Raw genomic sequence first — 13,800 nt, forward strand, 5'->3', positions numbered from 1 at the left:
GTTCAGTTTTTAAACAGCACTTCAGGACGGCTACCACCATTGCTGCTCTCCCTTCCCAGCCCCCACCCTCCTTTAATGCAGTTTCCTTAAACAAGCAAATGGCCGTGATATCTGAAATAATTCTGACCCCGTCGTGAATCATCCGTGCTCAGCCCACACACTTCCCCTCTGCAAAGGCCCTGAGTCACAAATCCTCTCTTTCCACTGGAGGATTGCCGGTGCAGAGCCGAGCAACTTGCCCCCACCCCAGCTTAGGGAGCAAAGGAAGTTTAGGTGTGCACCACTGAAGGCACTGACTAGACCAAACACTCATTCAGCCACTGACTGGATTAACCCCACCTTCAGGTATCTAACAGCTGAATGAGGACAAGTTGGAATGGGTGAAGTTAAACCTCCTCACACATTTAACTGGAAGAGAAAGAATGACACGATCTAAATGTAGCCACATATTTCACTCCTAAGGTTTCAACCAATATTCATCTTGGATCCGTTCTCCTAGAGCATACCATCAGCAAAGCAAAAATAAGCCATAATCCCTTCCGCTGAGGTACAACTCCCAGCTAAATACACCTGCAGATAGCTCAAATATCAGTTTAATTTAAGGAGAAAAATATGTTTGCGCTTGGCCTCTTTTCAAGGAACACACACACACATCCTATGGGGGGAGGAGAGAGGAGAGCTGCACATTCTAGGAAACAGCCAGGCTGCCGTCCTGTGACAAACTGTAAACAAGGCTGCCAGGAATACACTTAGAGATTTCACAAATATGTTATTTAAAGCAAAAATCAAATAGGCAGTCTCAAGGATAACTTTATAGTTATTCAGAGACCGTGAATAAATGTGGATTGTGGCATTTTTCAAACCCATGAAATCGCTTCTGGAAAACTGACAGGGAATTCCACACCTTTTTCTCAGGCAGTAAAACCATTTACAAGTGTTTAATAACATAATATAGTTAATTTTTACAATAATTATTTGGCTGTGATATATTCTGGCAATGTTATTTCAAGCAATAGAGTGGGTCATAGACCAATGCTTGATTCTGAGCCAAAATTATTTCATTAGCCTTTTCACTAAGATAATGGCAACTGCAATTCATAGTCAAGTGCCTCAGGTCAGAAATTCTAAAGCACTTCACAGACTAAAAATTTATTTACATTTTTACCTTTGACTGGTCAAATTTTGACATTTACAATTGGAGAAAAAAGACTTGGGAGGTTGAGAGAATTATTTGCAGCCAAACACAGTTGGTAAGTAGTAAGCCAGAACCAGAGGTCAGCACTTCTTTTACTCCAAAACCCACAGCTATTTTATTTCTCTGTATGCACATTACTTTTTTTTTTTTTTTTCTCAAAACTGTTATGAATAATTCATTTGTCATAATATTTGGTTACAATTTAATATACAGAAGGCCTACTTTTTTTTTTTAATACGCAATTTTGCAAATGTCTTCTGAAAATAGAAACATTCAGCCAGAATTTCCCACTCTTATAAGTGCCTGTGGAAGGACACACAACAGAAAAAAAAAAGAAAAATGTTTGACCTCTGATCTGCCTTCTGCAATAAGAGAGTGATCTTGCGCCTGCAGAAAAGTTGCAGGTGCCTCCTGACAACATTGTACTGGCTCTCAGAGTCCTAATAAGGACAGAACTGGGGTGTAAGTCAGATGCAGAGACCTTGAGGCTCAGGCAAAAGCCTAAGATTTCCTTTTTTCATGCAGCACAAAGTCACACACTAAGCAGAAGGACCATCGTAAAAAGCACGTTCCTTTGCTGGACCAGAAACTTCATCATCCATACCACAGTAGAAGGGGAAAAAAAAATCAGAAAGGAATGGAGTAAAAACAGAATGGTGAGGAAAAAAAAAAAAAAAAAAAAAAAAAGGAACAAAAATGGGTAAAAGAACTGAGAGAAACTAAGCCAGGCAGCTTACCCAGCTCACTCTTACAGTGAGAGGGTGCTGCTGAGGAGGCCATCTCACTTGTGCAAAGCAAACCATGTCCAAAGACTCCACAAAGGGCACCAGTCCTGCCTTACTCCTGCCCAGGAACTTAGAGTATTCCCTCACATTTCACATCCAGTTCACAGGTCTCTTTTTTTTTTTCCCCCCTCCAAGTGCCCTTAGGGAAGGAATGTAATTTCTCACATCTCAACCCTCATTTACCCTGTAGAAACAGGGCCATGGGCCATCTCACAAAGATGCATACACAGAACTGGTTTGATGTAAGCCCCTTTGTTTTCAGGAGTTTCTAAGAGCATTTTACTGGAATCTTGTCCACTAAAACAGATTTACAATAGTTACAGAAATACAGAGAATTCAAGATTGCATCTCATGTTTGATTTGCCTCAAGCAAACCCATTTGAGAAAGCATCATTGTCCAAAGCCAGTTCAAGTTCATTATCTCTACTGTGACTGGCTTATTTCATGCTATAGAAATGTCCCTGAGTGTTTGGAATTTTCTAGACATCTTTTGTAATCTGTCTCAGCAGAAGCAGTCAGACGTACTTACAAAGTGTGACAGTGTCCAAAGAGGCAGGCACCCTGATACCTTTGAGGAGTTGCACCACCTAACTTGACTGTATTAATATAAAATTAAAAAACACTAAAAAAGTTCAGTGGTGCTTGTAACCAGCTTACAACCACATTTCCACCGTCTCAACTGCTTTAGGCTCCATTTCATTAGTAGCAACTTAAAATGTTTCTTACATCAACACTCTCATTGCATAACTGGCTTTGGTAATACAGTCTGGACAGAGTATTATTAATTTCTGATCTTCACTAATGGAATTAGGCACTACATTTCAGGTATTTACTCTGGAAAACCATCGACAGAGGGTTCAGAAGGTGTAATGGTGACTCATCTGATCAGCCAAGTCTTTGCTATGGGTAAAGTAGCCCAGTATGGGGAGAGTCTAGGTTTTAAATTCATAAATCTGCCAAAGGTTGCTTGTCTGGCAGTAATCCCATCACTGAAGCTGGTAAACCAGTGTGGTTCAGTGAGTATGAAATCTGATAGGTTGTTCTATCAACATTTACATCTTATCCACAAAGAATATATGATCAAAATAAACAGATTTATTAACATCTCTGATGAACAAACAACAACCCTCCTACCCACCACCCTGTAAAAAAGTTTCTGTAACCTTTCTCAGGTACAGCAATTTTGTTCCATGAAGATGGCACCCACACAGTGCCTGAAACTGGTGCCCACTCTGGCAAAGATGCTTACCAAGGTTCACCTTTGCAAAACAGTGGCAAAGCTGAGAACAGCCTAGCATCCCCTCTTAGACTACGCTGAAGATGTGCTGATTGTTACTGCTAGCCAGCAAAAACTTTTGTACCCTGTTTGCATCTGTCAGCTAGAAACTTGCTTTATACTGGCTTTATGTGAGTTATCCATTAAAACAAAGCAAAACGTATCTTATAACACTGCACATCTACAATGTGTGGACAACCATAAACTTATACCAGAAACTTCCTGAACTCTCTACTCTCTTCCCTTTCCCCCATTTTTCCCAATTTCCCTGCAACCCCTGCACTGACAGCTTCTAGTGGCATTATCCAGATGCCTTTTGTACACTGACAGGCATGAGGCATCAACCACCTTGCTAGGAAGCCAGATCCTATAAATACCATACATATTATCTCAAGATGTATTTTCAAGGACTGGCACACTGAAAAGTGAAAATACCTTTAAGACATAAGCTGATGCCAGAAATATGTGATAATTTAAGTCATATAGCTTAAAACTTGTTATTCTCATTAGGACGATTCTCATTCTTTAATGAGTAGTTACACTTGAGTTTTGTACTAGATACAATGTTGAATATAAATTATGCATTGGCCACAACTGCCTGATTTAGCAGTTAAAAATCAAGCCTGAACAAAGTTAAGAAAATCAACTACTAAGATGGAGGGCAAAAGAGGAATCTGCAAGTGGTGTGGGAATTTTTCTTCCCTTGAAGATCTCCATTTTACAGCTCTGTATACATCCATACATAAGAGTCTTTGTTCCTGGTTTCACAGAACATGCTTCTCAAGAGAGCAACATGGACAAATGCATCTGTTTGCAATGGAACTACTTCTACAGTCCAAAGAAAAATTACTGTGTTTGCACTTCACAGAGTGACAAAATGGTACAAACAGGTATCACTTAGAAGCTGACAGAAATCCCACTAAATCAAGCTAGAGAAAACAAAGCTAACTAATTTCCTGTTTTATCATCTTCTACACAGCATGTGTAACACATGATTGGTCTGCACAACCAAGGATTAAATACTTAACCCTTGCAGTGGACATCATGTTGTGTGTACTGCAGTCACAGCTGTTATCAGAAAGCAAGCATCTGTCAAAGAGCTGCAGTCTAAAAACCTATAATGCCATGTGATGGATGCAACGTAAGAGCTAATTATCTAGATTACCTAAGAAATGTGTATTTTTACTTACTATTTCTAATGATAAATTGATCCCTTCCTCTCGACTTTAAAAGTTATTCTAACCAAAGTTTTATTTTGGTTGCTATGGTACAAGCTGGTTTATAAATAGGATGCTGATTAACATAAATAGATATTATCCATTTTTAATATTCAAGCAGTACTCCCATCTCAGCTGGAAGATTGCGTACATTAATGAAGGAGCACCATACGGAACCACCAAAATATCCTTTATGAAAAATCTGGAATTTTTAATTTCTGCTTAATTAGATTAACTTTTATATATTGAATATGCAGACAATGCAGAAGAAAAAAAACACACATTCACTCCAATAAAACCTAAACATAGAACTTTAACAGAGATTAAACAAACAGAAGAGGTTTTTTTTTTTGTACTTACAATGTGCAAGAGCTTTAGCACATCCACAAACCTATCAGAAAAGCAAGAAAAAGCACAGTTATATTTCAATTGACCAATTAATATACACTGAGTAGCTTTTATGTTAAGTATTGACACTTACACTTTCTCTGAGCTCATGATCTCCTTGGCAATATGGTAAACTTTTGTCTTCTTTCCAGATGTCTTGCCCTACAAATAAAATTATATGTTATATTATGCACCTGATAAAACTCTTGTAAAGATCATTTCAGGCTAGTAGTTCCTCAAATCCAATGTAATTATTCACTAATTATTTCTAATAGAAGTGTTTTATATTGCTTTGAAATCTCCTGGCTTTCCAGGATCTGTGTAAAAAACAATTTAGTTTCTAGCTAGAAATAACACTAATAGCTAACAGTAGCTTTTTATATAACTATCAGCCTTTCTATTTAATTGTTACAGGAAGCACTTGTGCCCATAATGAATGAAGTACTAGGAAGTGATAATTATTGGTTAGCAAAAGTAGTGAAGTGTGGATAATACATGTGTATTATTCATTATCTCCTGTTTATTACAGCATCAGTAGTATTTGCAGTAAACTTTCATAAATACCTTAAAAGAAACAGAGACTTTATTGAAAAAGATGGAAGGAGAAAAAATATGACACAGAACAGAAAAGTCAGCTTCTGACAATCTACCAAAAGATTTCCTGGAATACATAGCAGCCATACTGTGAAACTACCCAAGTGTGAGCTTCATAATCTACCTGGGACACTGTTCAGATGATGTGTTTTTTGGTTTTTTGTTTGTTTGTTTTTTTTTAATTTATATACACACATATGGCTTCCAAAAGTCGAGGTTACTGTTCAACACCAGATAGAAGTGAACAGATATAGCAACGTAAAAGGGGGTAGGTGTCAAGATGCAAGTATTTTTTTTTCTGCTCAGTAACACCCATGTATAATTTCCTCAGTTAAAATGCACCTTTTTCCATTACAGCTCTCATGGTTTGCCATATGCCTCTCTGCTGCCAGCTGTCACTACATCTATTACATATTCAGGCTTCCATTTCAATGGGCTGCAAAGAAAATGCATGGAAGAGGAGGACTAAAACATCATAAAGAAGACAAATGCAACCGAAGCCCTGAGGACACTGCATTGAATATAGTAAGCATAGGCATTGAACAGCTTATTTTGAAAATCAGGTATCAGTGGCATTGCACATATGAATCTTGAGCACTAATGCTGCAAAATTCATCTACGGTTTTAGTTCTTCTCCCAACCTATCAACAATTCTCTAGTGCTGGGAATCAAACAGTGGAATTGATGATATTCATAGGTTGGTTTTAATTATATTATAACATTCAATAAATCCAGATTATTATTATTGCTTTTAATTTTAATTCAATTGACAGTCCCAAATTACTAAATTACTTTCTAAATTTAGTAATTTTGTGCTGCATTACACACATTCAAAATACATTATGCATTTTATATACAACTATGCACGGAGCTGGGATTTAACTTCTAAAATTATGCTCATGTCCAAAAAGTACTTAGATCCACCCAGTGAGGGTCAATCAGATGTAGGCAAGATTGTAACACCCATCCTCGGGCCTCAATCCCTTTTTAGACAGCACAGCTGATAACACTGACTGCAACTCACAAATGCTTCCATTATGCAAAGCAAGGTATCACGGTGGATCTGAGAGTTGCAAATTAGATGAAAATTAGTATTTTGAGAACAAGATGGTAATGGAAAACAATTACAAAATGAAACATCACAGTCCATTTTCAGCCCCCTTTGAAACACTTTTCACATACCAGATGGCAGTGAAAAGGCCATTTTGCATTTGTTCAGCCAGCAGATCCTCTGGGCCTAAAAGAGTCTAAATTGGAGACGTGAAGGATATGGACTGGGCTCCCTCTCAGATGTTCTCCTGGAAAGGAGCCTTGTGACTGCACTAATGGACAGAAAGCATCAAAACAGCCAGATGCTTGTGGTAGGGAAAAATAAAAACAAAAACAGCTGAGGACCCATGCATTGATTGCTTCATTCCCTTCCACAGCTGCAGGAGCTGTGAGGAAGCTCTAGGCGAGAGCAGGTCGCTGCTAATCCCCAGCTGCCGGCCGCACGTGCTGCAAGCTGGCTGGAGCAAGCTGACGAGCAGATGCTTCAAAACAAGCTCTGAATTACTTGGTGGTGAGCACACATCCCCTAAAACCTGTCTGAGAAGCCTCCTAACAGGGACTCTTTTTCCTGCAAAACTGCTGTCACAGAAGGTTGAGGGCATTTTTAGGGGCACACAGCTAGCTTCTGTACAGATGCAATTCTGCTAAGTAACACAGAAATAAGCTTTTCCCTCCCCACATTTATTCCTCTCAGATCTAGTACAGTCAAAATTCAGACCTGACACAACACTACCTAATCTTCCCTTCCAGCACTGAGAAGTCTCACTGCAGTATTTTTTTGTTGGTGTCATGGTGGTGTTTTTGTTTTGTTTTGTTTGGTTTTTTGTTTTTTGAAAGGAACCAAGTCTACCATCAAAGAAAACAAAGCTCCACTTGGAAGGGGATGAGTGCCACTAGAGCTGGTACTGAGGAGAGGCAATATTCTATAAGCATGCTGGTGTTAGGGCTGCCAGGACTAAAAAAAAAAAAACCACCCTTCTTCAAGATGCAAGAAAGTGTTTTCTTCTGTGAGAAGAGGGATGGGACTCCGATTTTAATTTCATTTTAAATAGTTAGCACTGTCTCCTTGTTCCTCATATAAAAAGGAAATAAGATTTAAAGAGGGGAAATCATTCTGATCTGGTGGTCGCAGATGCTAGCAGAAAGGCAGACCTTGACCTTCACACAGGTGACCATGACTCTCACTCCCTCCAAGGGCCATAGAGGTGGTCCTGCAGCCTTACAGTGAGAGGCCTCAGCACCAAAGGAGTCAATTAAGGAACCTATATACTGGAAAGCAGGTGGAGCCTCCCGTTTTTCAGTCCATTGAAAAGGAAGAATTAAAAATTGTTTTGGTCACGTATGTCCCGTGTGCCAAGCAGTGTTATGCAGTGATCACTTACATGTCAGTTAGCAGACCATGTGAACGCAAGAAAGCTGTTTGCACAGACAAAGTGGTTACTGGAACACAGCCTTCACTGCATGGCCAACCCCCTGAAACAGGACTATCCAGGCAAAACTACAGCTTCCAAGAGATTTTCCAGAAGGAACGCCTCAGACCTTGCAACCTTCATCTGATCCCTTTCCTTGGGTTTCACCAAGGCTGACAAACCAAATGATTTTAAACTCAGGGCATAAGAGACATTGCGCGCTCTAGGATCCATGAGGAGTAGGCAGCCTCATTAACAAGCTATTTACAAGCCTGACCATTTCAAAACTGAACATCTCTGAATACACATCTGTGCGTGTAACTTCTAGATGAGCACAACAGGGAAGTCTGCAGCTCAGCAACTCAGGGAAAGACTAAGAACAAATGTGCCAAGCAGCACTTTCTAATAGCATGTTTTCAAACTCACTCTATTAATATTAGGATACTGTTTACAAATCAAAGTTTTGGAAAAAATGCACTAAACAATAAGAATGAAGGTATGGAATATATAAAGTTACATTGACTCAATGCCTTTTATTTGAAAATATCCCAACAGGTTCTCATTAAATAGCGCATACAGGAGGGAGGAATAGCTCCAAAAGATAAGGATAAAAAAAATACCTGATCTTGAGAATCAGGCTCCCCTTTGCTGGAATCAGAATTCGTGTCATCATCTTCATCGGAACTGTTCACGATATCTTCTTCATCTGACTGAAGATCTCCCATCACCATGCCAGGATGATCATGGTGCTCCTCTAAGGACCTAAAATTAAAATATATACAGTTGCTAAGCATACCATACTTTAAAGCTTTCTGCTTTACCCCACAATAACTGGTGTGCTTGGTATCACAAGCATCAAGAACAGTAGTGTGTAATCTGAACACGATGACAGCAGTAGGATTTTCTACAGCGGACCCACAACTCTGCAATGCTTTATCTAAGCTGGTACTTGTACAACACTCACTGACAGCAGCCAAAAGCCTTGGGACGTTTGGAGTATTTATGTTATTCTTGTTCTTCAGAGTTTACCTGCCAGCAAATATGATAACTCTGTTCTCTTTTTGCTACATGCACGTATAGCATAACATTTGTACTGTGTGCCAGAAGGATAAAGAAACATCGTGTTGTTTTTTTTCTTCCCTCTCTCTTGTAACAACAGGACCTGCTCCAGATGCAGTGCTCGGACTGGAGCTTTCTGTCTGAAATTTTAGACGCAAGTACACATACAAGGCTATTTATCAATGCTATTTATCAATGCTATCAAAGCTAGCTAAACAACCGCATCAGGAATGGCAATATTATAACTGTTCTGCCCAATACTTCTTAAAAACAAGAAAGCTGAATCTTTTGATTTAAAAACCCTATCCCCAGAGACAGACACCTTGCAGGTAGCTGTCAAAGCCATAAAATATAACAGTGTTCTGCTGCTGTATGAAGATTACAGAGGTCTCTTTTCATTTGCTTCAGCTGTATTTGCAGCACAGAAATTGCATGAGACAGGCACACGGCCTTCATTCTCTAACTAGCCTTGACAACTTTAACAGATTTAAGAAATGCATTTCTAGAAGAAAATGAAATGGGGGTGGGGTGCGGTTTAGAGAAAGCTAAAGAAGAAAACAAAATGACTAGAGGAAACAGAGCCTGAAGTTTTGATAAAGTCACACAGAAACACAGCAAATCCCTGTGGTCCTAGTTTTAATCCTTAAGAATATCTAATCATTTTAAATTACACTTAAGCAGTGTCAAAAGTCACAAAATCCGTGTTCAAGGTCTACATAAAGATGCCAGGATGCCACAAGTTTATTGTGATATGAGACAAAAAGTGATTAGCTGTTCTACAAAACCAAAAGCAAATGCAGCAACCCCTTAACCCCATGGCTGTTGTAGCCAGCACAGACGTTATCGTGCTGACCAACACCTAATTTCATGCAGCTAACATCTCTCACAGCTACAGATTTCTTTCCACAGATGCCCAGTGCCTCCCTACACAAGGGATGGTTAAGACTTATCGAGTCACAAGCAAGCAGAGACGGAGGGCAATTCTTTACACCCACCACCTCCAAACGTGATAACTACCAGAAAGAAAGCATATCAGTGTGGATCCCATGGGAAGCAGCTGCCGGTCACCTTTCTTTGAATAGCTGAAATAAAGAACACCAACTGTGCAAGGATGCTCTGGCAGCTACGGCAAGGTGTTGATTATTCAGTGCTCAAGGCAGAGACTGAAAAAAACAAAACAGCAAACAAATGCTGATCCCAAATGGAAAGATATTTAGAGATGAAGACAAAATAAGCTGGCCTGTGGACAGACCTTGGTTAGCCATAAGACATAGAAAAGACCAAAATAGCTTCGTTCTGTTAAAGCAACACAGGAAGGACAAGGGAAACACCCACGCACTTATTGTCTCCCACAGCCGAATTGGGGAGGTGGGGAGAAGAGCTTGCAGGCTCATCACTGGGTCCAGACTAGAGACTGAGATGAGGCTGTGGTACCCTGGGAGCATGGAAACACCCAGGGATTTCGGTTTGGAGAAGATCAACCTCACACAGCACAGACAAACACGGAGAATGCCAGTGATGGCTCCTGCAGAAGCTCCACGAGTTTCAGGAAAGCAGAAAACGAGGCTTTCCCTCCTGCAGCTGCACTAGCCGGGCTCTAATATTTCCACAGTTATTTGTTAACTTCAGCAATTCAGAAAACTCCTCATCTAGTCCATTTAATTCACAGCCCAATGACTTGTTGGTCTGAAAATGTTTAATTTTAGCAGATGCCATCTCCTATCTTTTTATTTTATAGATGACAGACATCTTTATTTCATCTGTGACGTTACACAAGGTATATCTACCTCTCTGCTTGCAGGCTGAGAATCAAAAAAAAAAATTCCTGCTATTTCTTTCTTTTCTACATAATTATTTACAGTTTTACCATTTGCATCTAGCACTGAATCTATACTGATCTGGAATGACTTTTTCCATTGCAAAGTGCATTAAGAGCTTTATCTCTAACCACATCAGAATTCACTTTTTAGTCTCCTATTCATTAGTATTTACCTTTGTTAATGGACATTTTCTTCCCTTTTTCCTATCCTTAGTATTTGTTTTAACTGGTGCTTTAATTTCCTTTAAGTAGGATCTCTTCACACCACAAAAATGTTACTTTCACACTCGTTGAAATCATAGATCTTTCGCCTAAGCACATGACACAGGAATATTCTCAGATTTTGCTATCATTTTCCATCTAAATGCTTCCAGACAAGTGCCAACACATGAACTTGTTGAAAACCTGCTCTTTTTGAAGTCAGAAGCAAGCATATTTCTAGGTGAGGCTGTATTCTGCTTGCACAAACATAACCCAGTCGTCACTGAAGCATGAGGAACAAATCAGTTGGCCTGTGATAAGAATTTTCTAAATGCAAGAATAATCTGCTTATTTACCAGAAACATTTAGTTGAAAAAATTGAAGTTTTCAGTAACTAACTACTATTGATTTAGGATGTTTAGTAAGTCTGCAGATTAGAGCTGTTCAGTATTGTGTTTTTTTTTTTTTTTATTCCTGTGAATTACATTGATGTTTAAGGAATGAGCTCCTTTTCTTGACCTCATGGCACGTATGCACATTCCCATGCTATAAGTGCTGTTCCCATAAAGGAAACTGATCCACCAAATCTTTCCTGCAGCATCTGCCCCAAGAGCCAAAGCACCTCAGAGCAACTGCTGTTCATCTTCATACTGTGTTTCTTCAGCTCACAGCCTAACGCATCCCTCAGGTTGTTCCACCTGATGCTTTTATCTTTTGGCTGTTCTGTGTTTGTCTTTGGTTTTCTTTTCCTTCTTCTGAAAACAAATCCACAACGGATGAGTAGATGGATAATGATCAAAAGGCACATCACACCTGCACAATTTCCAGAATTGAACAAGCCGCATGCTCAGGGATGGGATGCAAACCTGTGGGTTTGTCCTCCTCTTCAGGGAAGGCTGTGACAGTGTCCCTAAGTTGACTGGCTTTTATCAGCCACATGTGGGAGAATACGTGACTCTCCTTGCACCTTTTGCCTCAACCTTTCATCACAAACACCATGGCTTTTCTGACAAAACAGAAAGTGGTTTTGTATATACGGATTATTCTCTCTGTACTTTTCTCTCTTAGTCCATCTGTATCACAAGTGTATATATAGTTCACTTAAAATTATCTCTAGACTAACTGAAATTCCTCATAGCCTTTAAATGAGTTTGGAAATAATAGTAAATCTTAAAATAAACAGAAGGTTTTTTCCCCAGATATCAATTCTCCTTTTTCAAAATACCACAGGCACGCAGTAGTGGTTATTTTTTAAGCACCTCTTCTGGCAGTGCACAATATCCCGCAAATACCTCCCTCTATCTTGTTCCCTCTTCATCACGATTCCTTGTCCTACCCACTGCGCTACTGAGAGAAACTTCTGCATTATCAGTCATGTGAAACACCATCACTGCCAGCTCACCCTACTGCCCACTGAGTAAGAATACCCTGTCATACCATGTGAGCAACCTACCTAAATATAGATGTGGGGCTTTTTCGACACGCAGAGCTAAAGGGGTGTCAATCTGCTTTGGAGTGAAGCAGTTTATGGGGTGAAGCGTTTGCATTGTGCCGGATGTTCCTAATGCAACAGCAGAACACTAATGAAACTAAACATGCCAGTCCTAGTCAGTCAAACAGGATGAAATTTTCATAACATAAAGAACTGCCACCAAGCTACTCCCAACAGAAAAATAAATCCTATCCTGAGCACCACAAAAATCCTTATTATATTCAAAACATGACCAAAACACCTTACCTCAAATACTGTAACTTGAAACTGCAAGTGTTTATTCCCACATGTATTTCTTTCATGTAAAAACTACATTTGGCAGCTCTACTGTTTGCAGCTTTATAAACTAAGGTATTCAGTGAGGCTTGTACAAGCAAAAAAACTTTCAAAAGCTAAACCACCAGCATAGTTTTTATTATTATTATTATTTTTTCTTTTTAGCAAATTGGTTAAACTGCCAGACTGGAACCATAGATTCACATTTTTTTCTGCTAATCAGAATAGGATTTATTTTTCCAGCTGGAAGAGCTTGATGGCTGTACTGTTTATGTGTATTAGTATAGAAGGTCCAAACACGCCTGAGGCTTTGCTTTCAGGCATTGTTGATTTAGATACTGCATAGGACACTATAGCCTGAAGTCACAATAAACATTTCAGTCTTGGTTCCCAAATCATTCAGAAAGCAATTGTTATTTTAAGCTTGACTGAGATGATTCAGAGATTCTCTGCCTTGCAATGTCCCCAGCATTAAGTATGTTAACAGCACCTTGGAATTAACTTCATATGCAGAATCACCATAACTATAAAAGCAAGTTTTCACAGCTTCAAATTATTTCTTCGTATAGATTCATCCACATTGCTCCTTTATACACATTTTCTTAAATTTTAAGCGGTATCTCTATTTCTACTAAATAATCAAAAATAAGTAGGAATGCTGAATGAACAAACTCAGCACACAATGTTCTGCTAAAAGCATAAAGTTATCTCTCATGCTTTTTGCAGGAGTGGCTCACATATTTATACTTCTGTCTCTTCCCTCAGTATTTCTTCTTTATGTCCTGTTTTTTTTGTTGTTGTTTCATCTTATTTTTAAGGAAGCCTTCAACATACAGGCAAAAATTACACAAACTTCGGTTTATACTAAACTAAAAAATACACAACAAAACATAAGAGAGCAAATAAGCTATCATGATATGATAGCTTAGTATCATAGCTCATAGGATCTCAACTCCTTTTTCTATTGATATACCATTTCACAAGCCTTTCACAGTTGCTTTCATCTCACCTACTGCTGTTCATCTACTTCTAGTTTAAAT

At 39.1% G+C, this 13,800-nt stretch overlaps 1 protein-coding gene across 1 annotated transcript in view; it reads right to left on the reverse strand.

Moving 5' to 3' along the window:
* The window catches only part of FGD6 (FYVE, RhoGEF and PH domain containing 6), a 71,506-nt gene that overhangs the window by 36,627 nt on the left and 21,079 nt on the right, over positions 1–13,800 (reverse strand). Inside the window, exons 3-5 of the mRNA XM_082784886.1 lie at positions 8,534–8,675; positions 4,955–5,022; positions 4,834–4,864 (exon numbers count right to left, since the gene is read on the reverse strand). Of these exons, the coding sequence (XP_082641012.1) occupies positions 4,834–4,864; positions 4,955–5,022; positions 8,534–8,675 (241 nt within the window). The remainder of the gene's footprint in view (positions 1–4,833; positions 4,865–4,954; positions 5,023–8,533; positions 8,676–13,800) is intronic.

This window comes from Aythya marila (assembly GCF_965140915.1).
Source record: "Aythya marila genome assembly, chromosome: 1".
Taxonomy (NCBI): Eukaryota; Metazoa; Chordata; class Aves; order Anseriformes; family Anatidae; genus Aythya; species Aythya marila.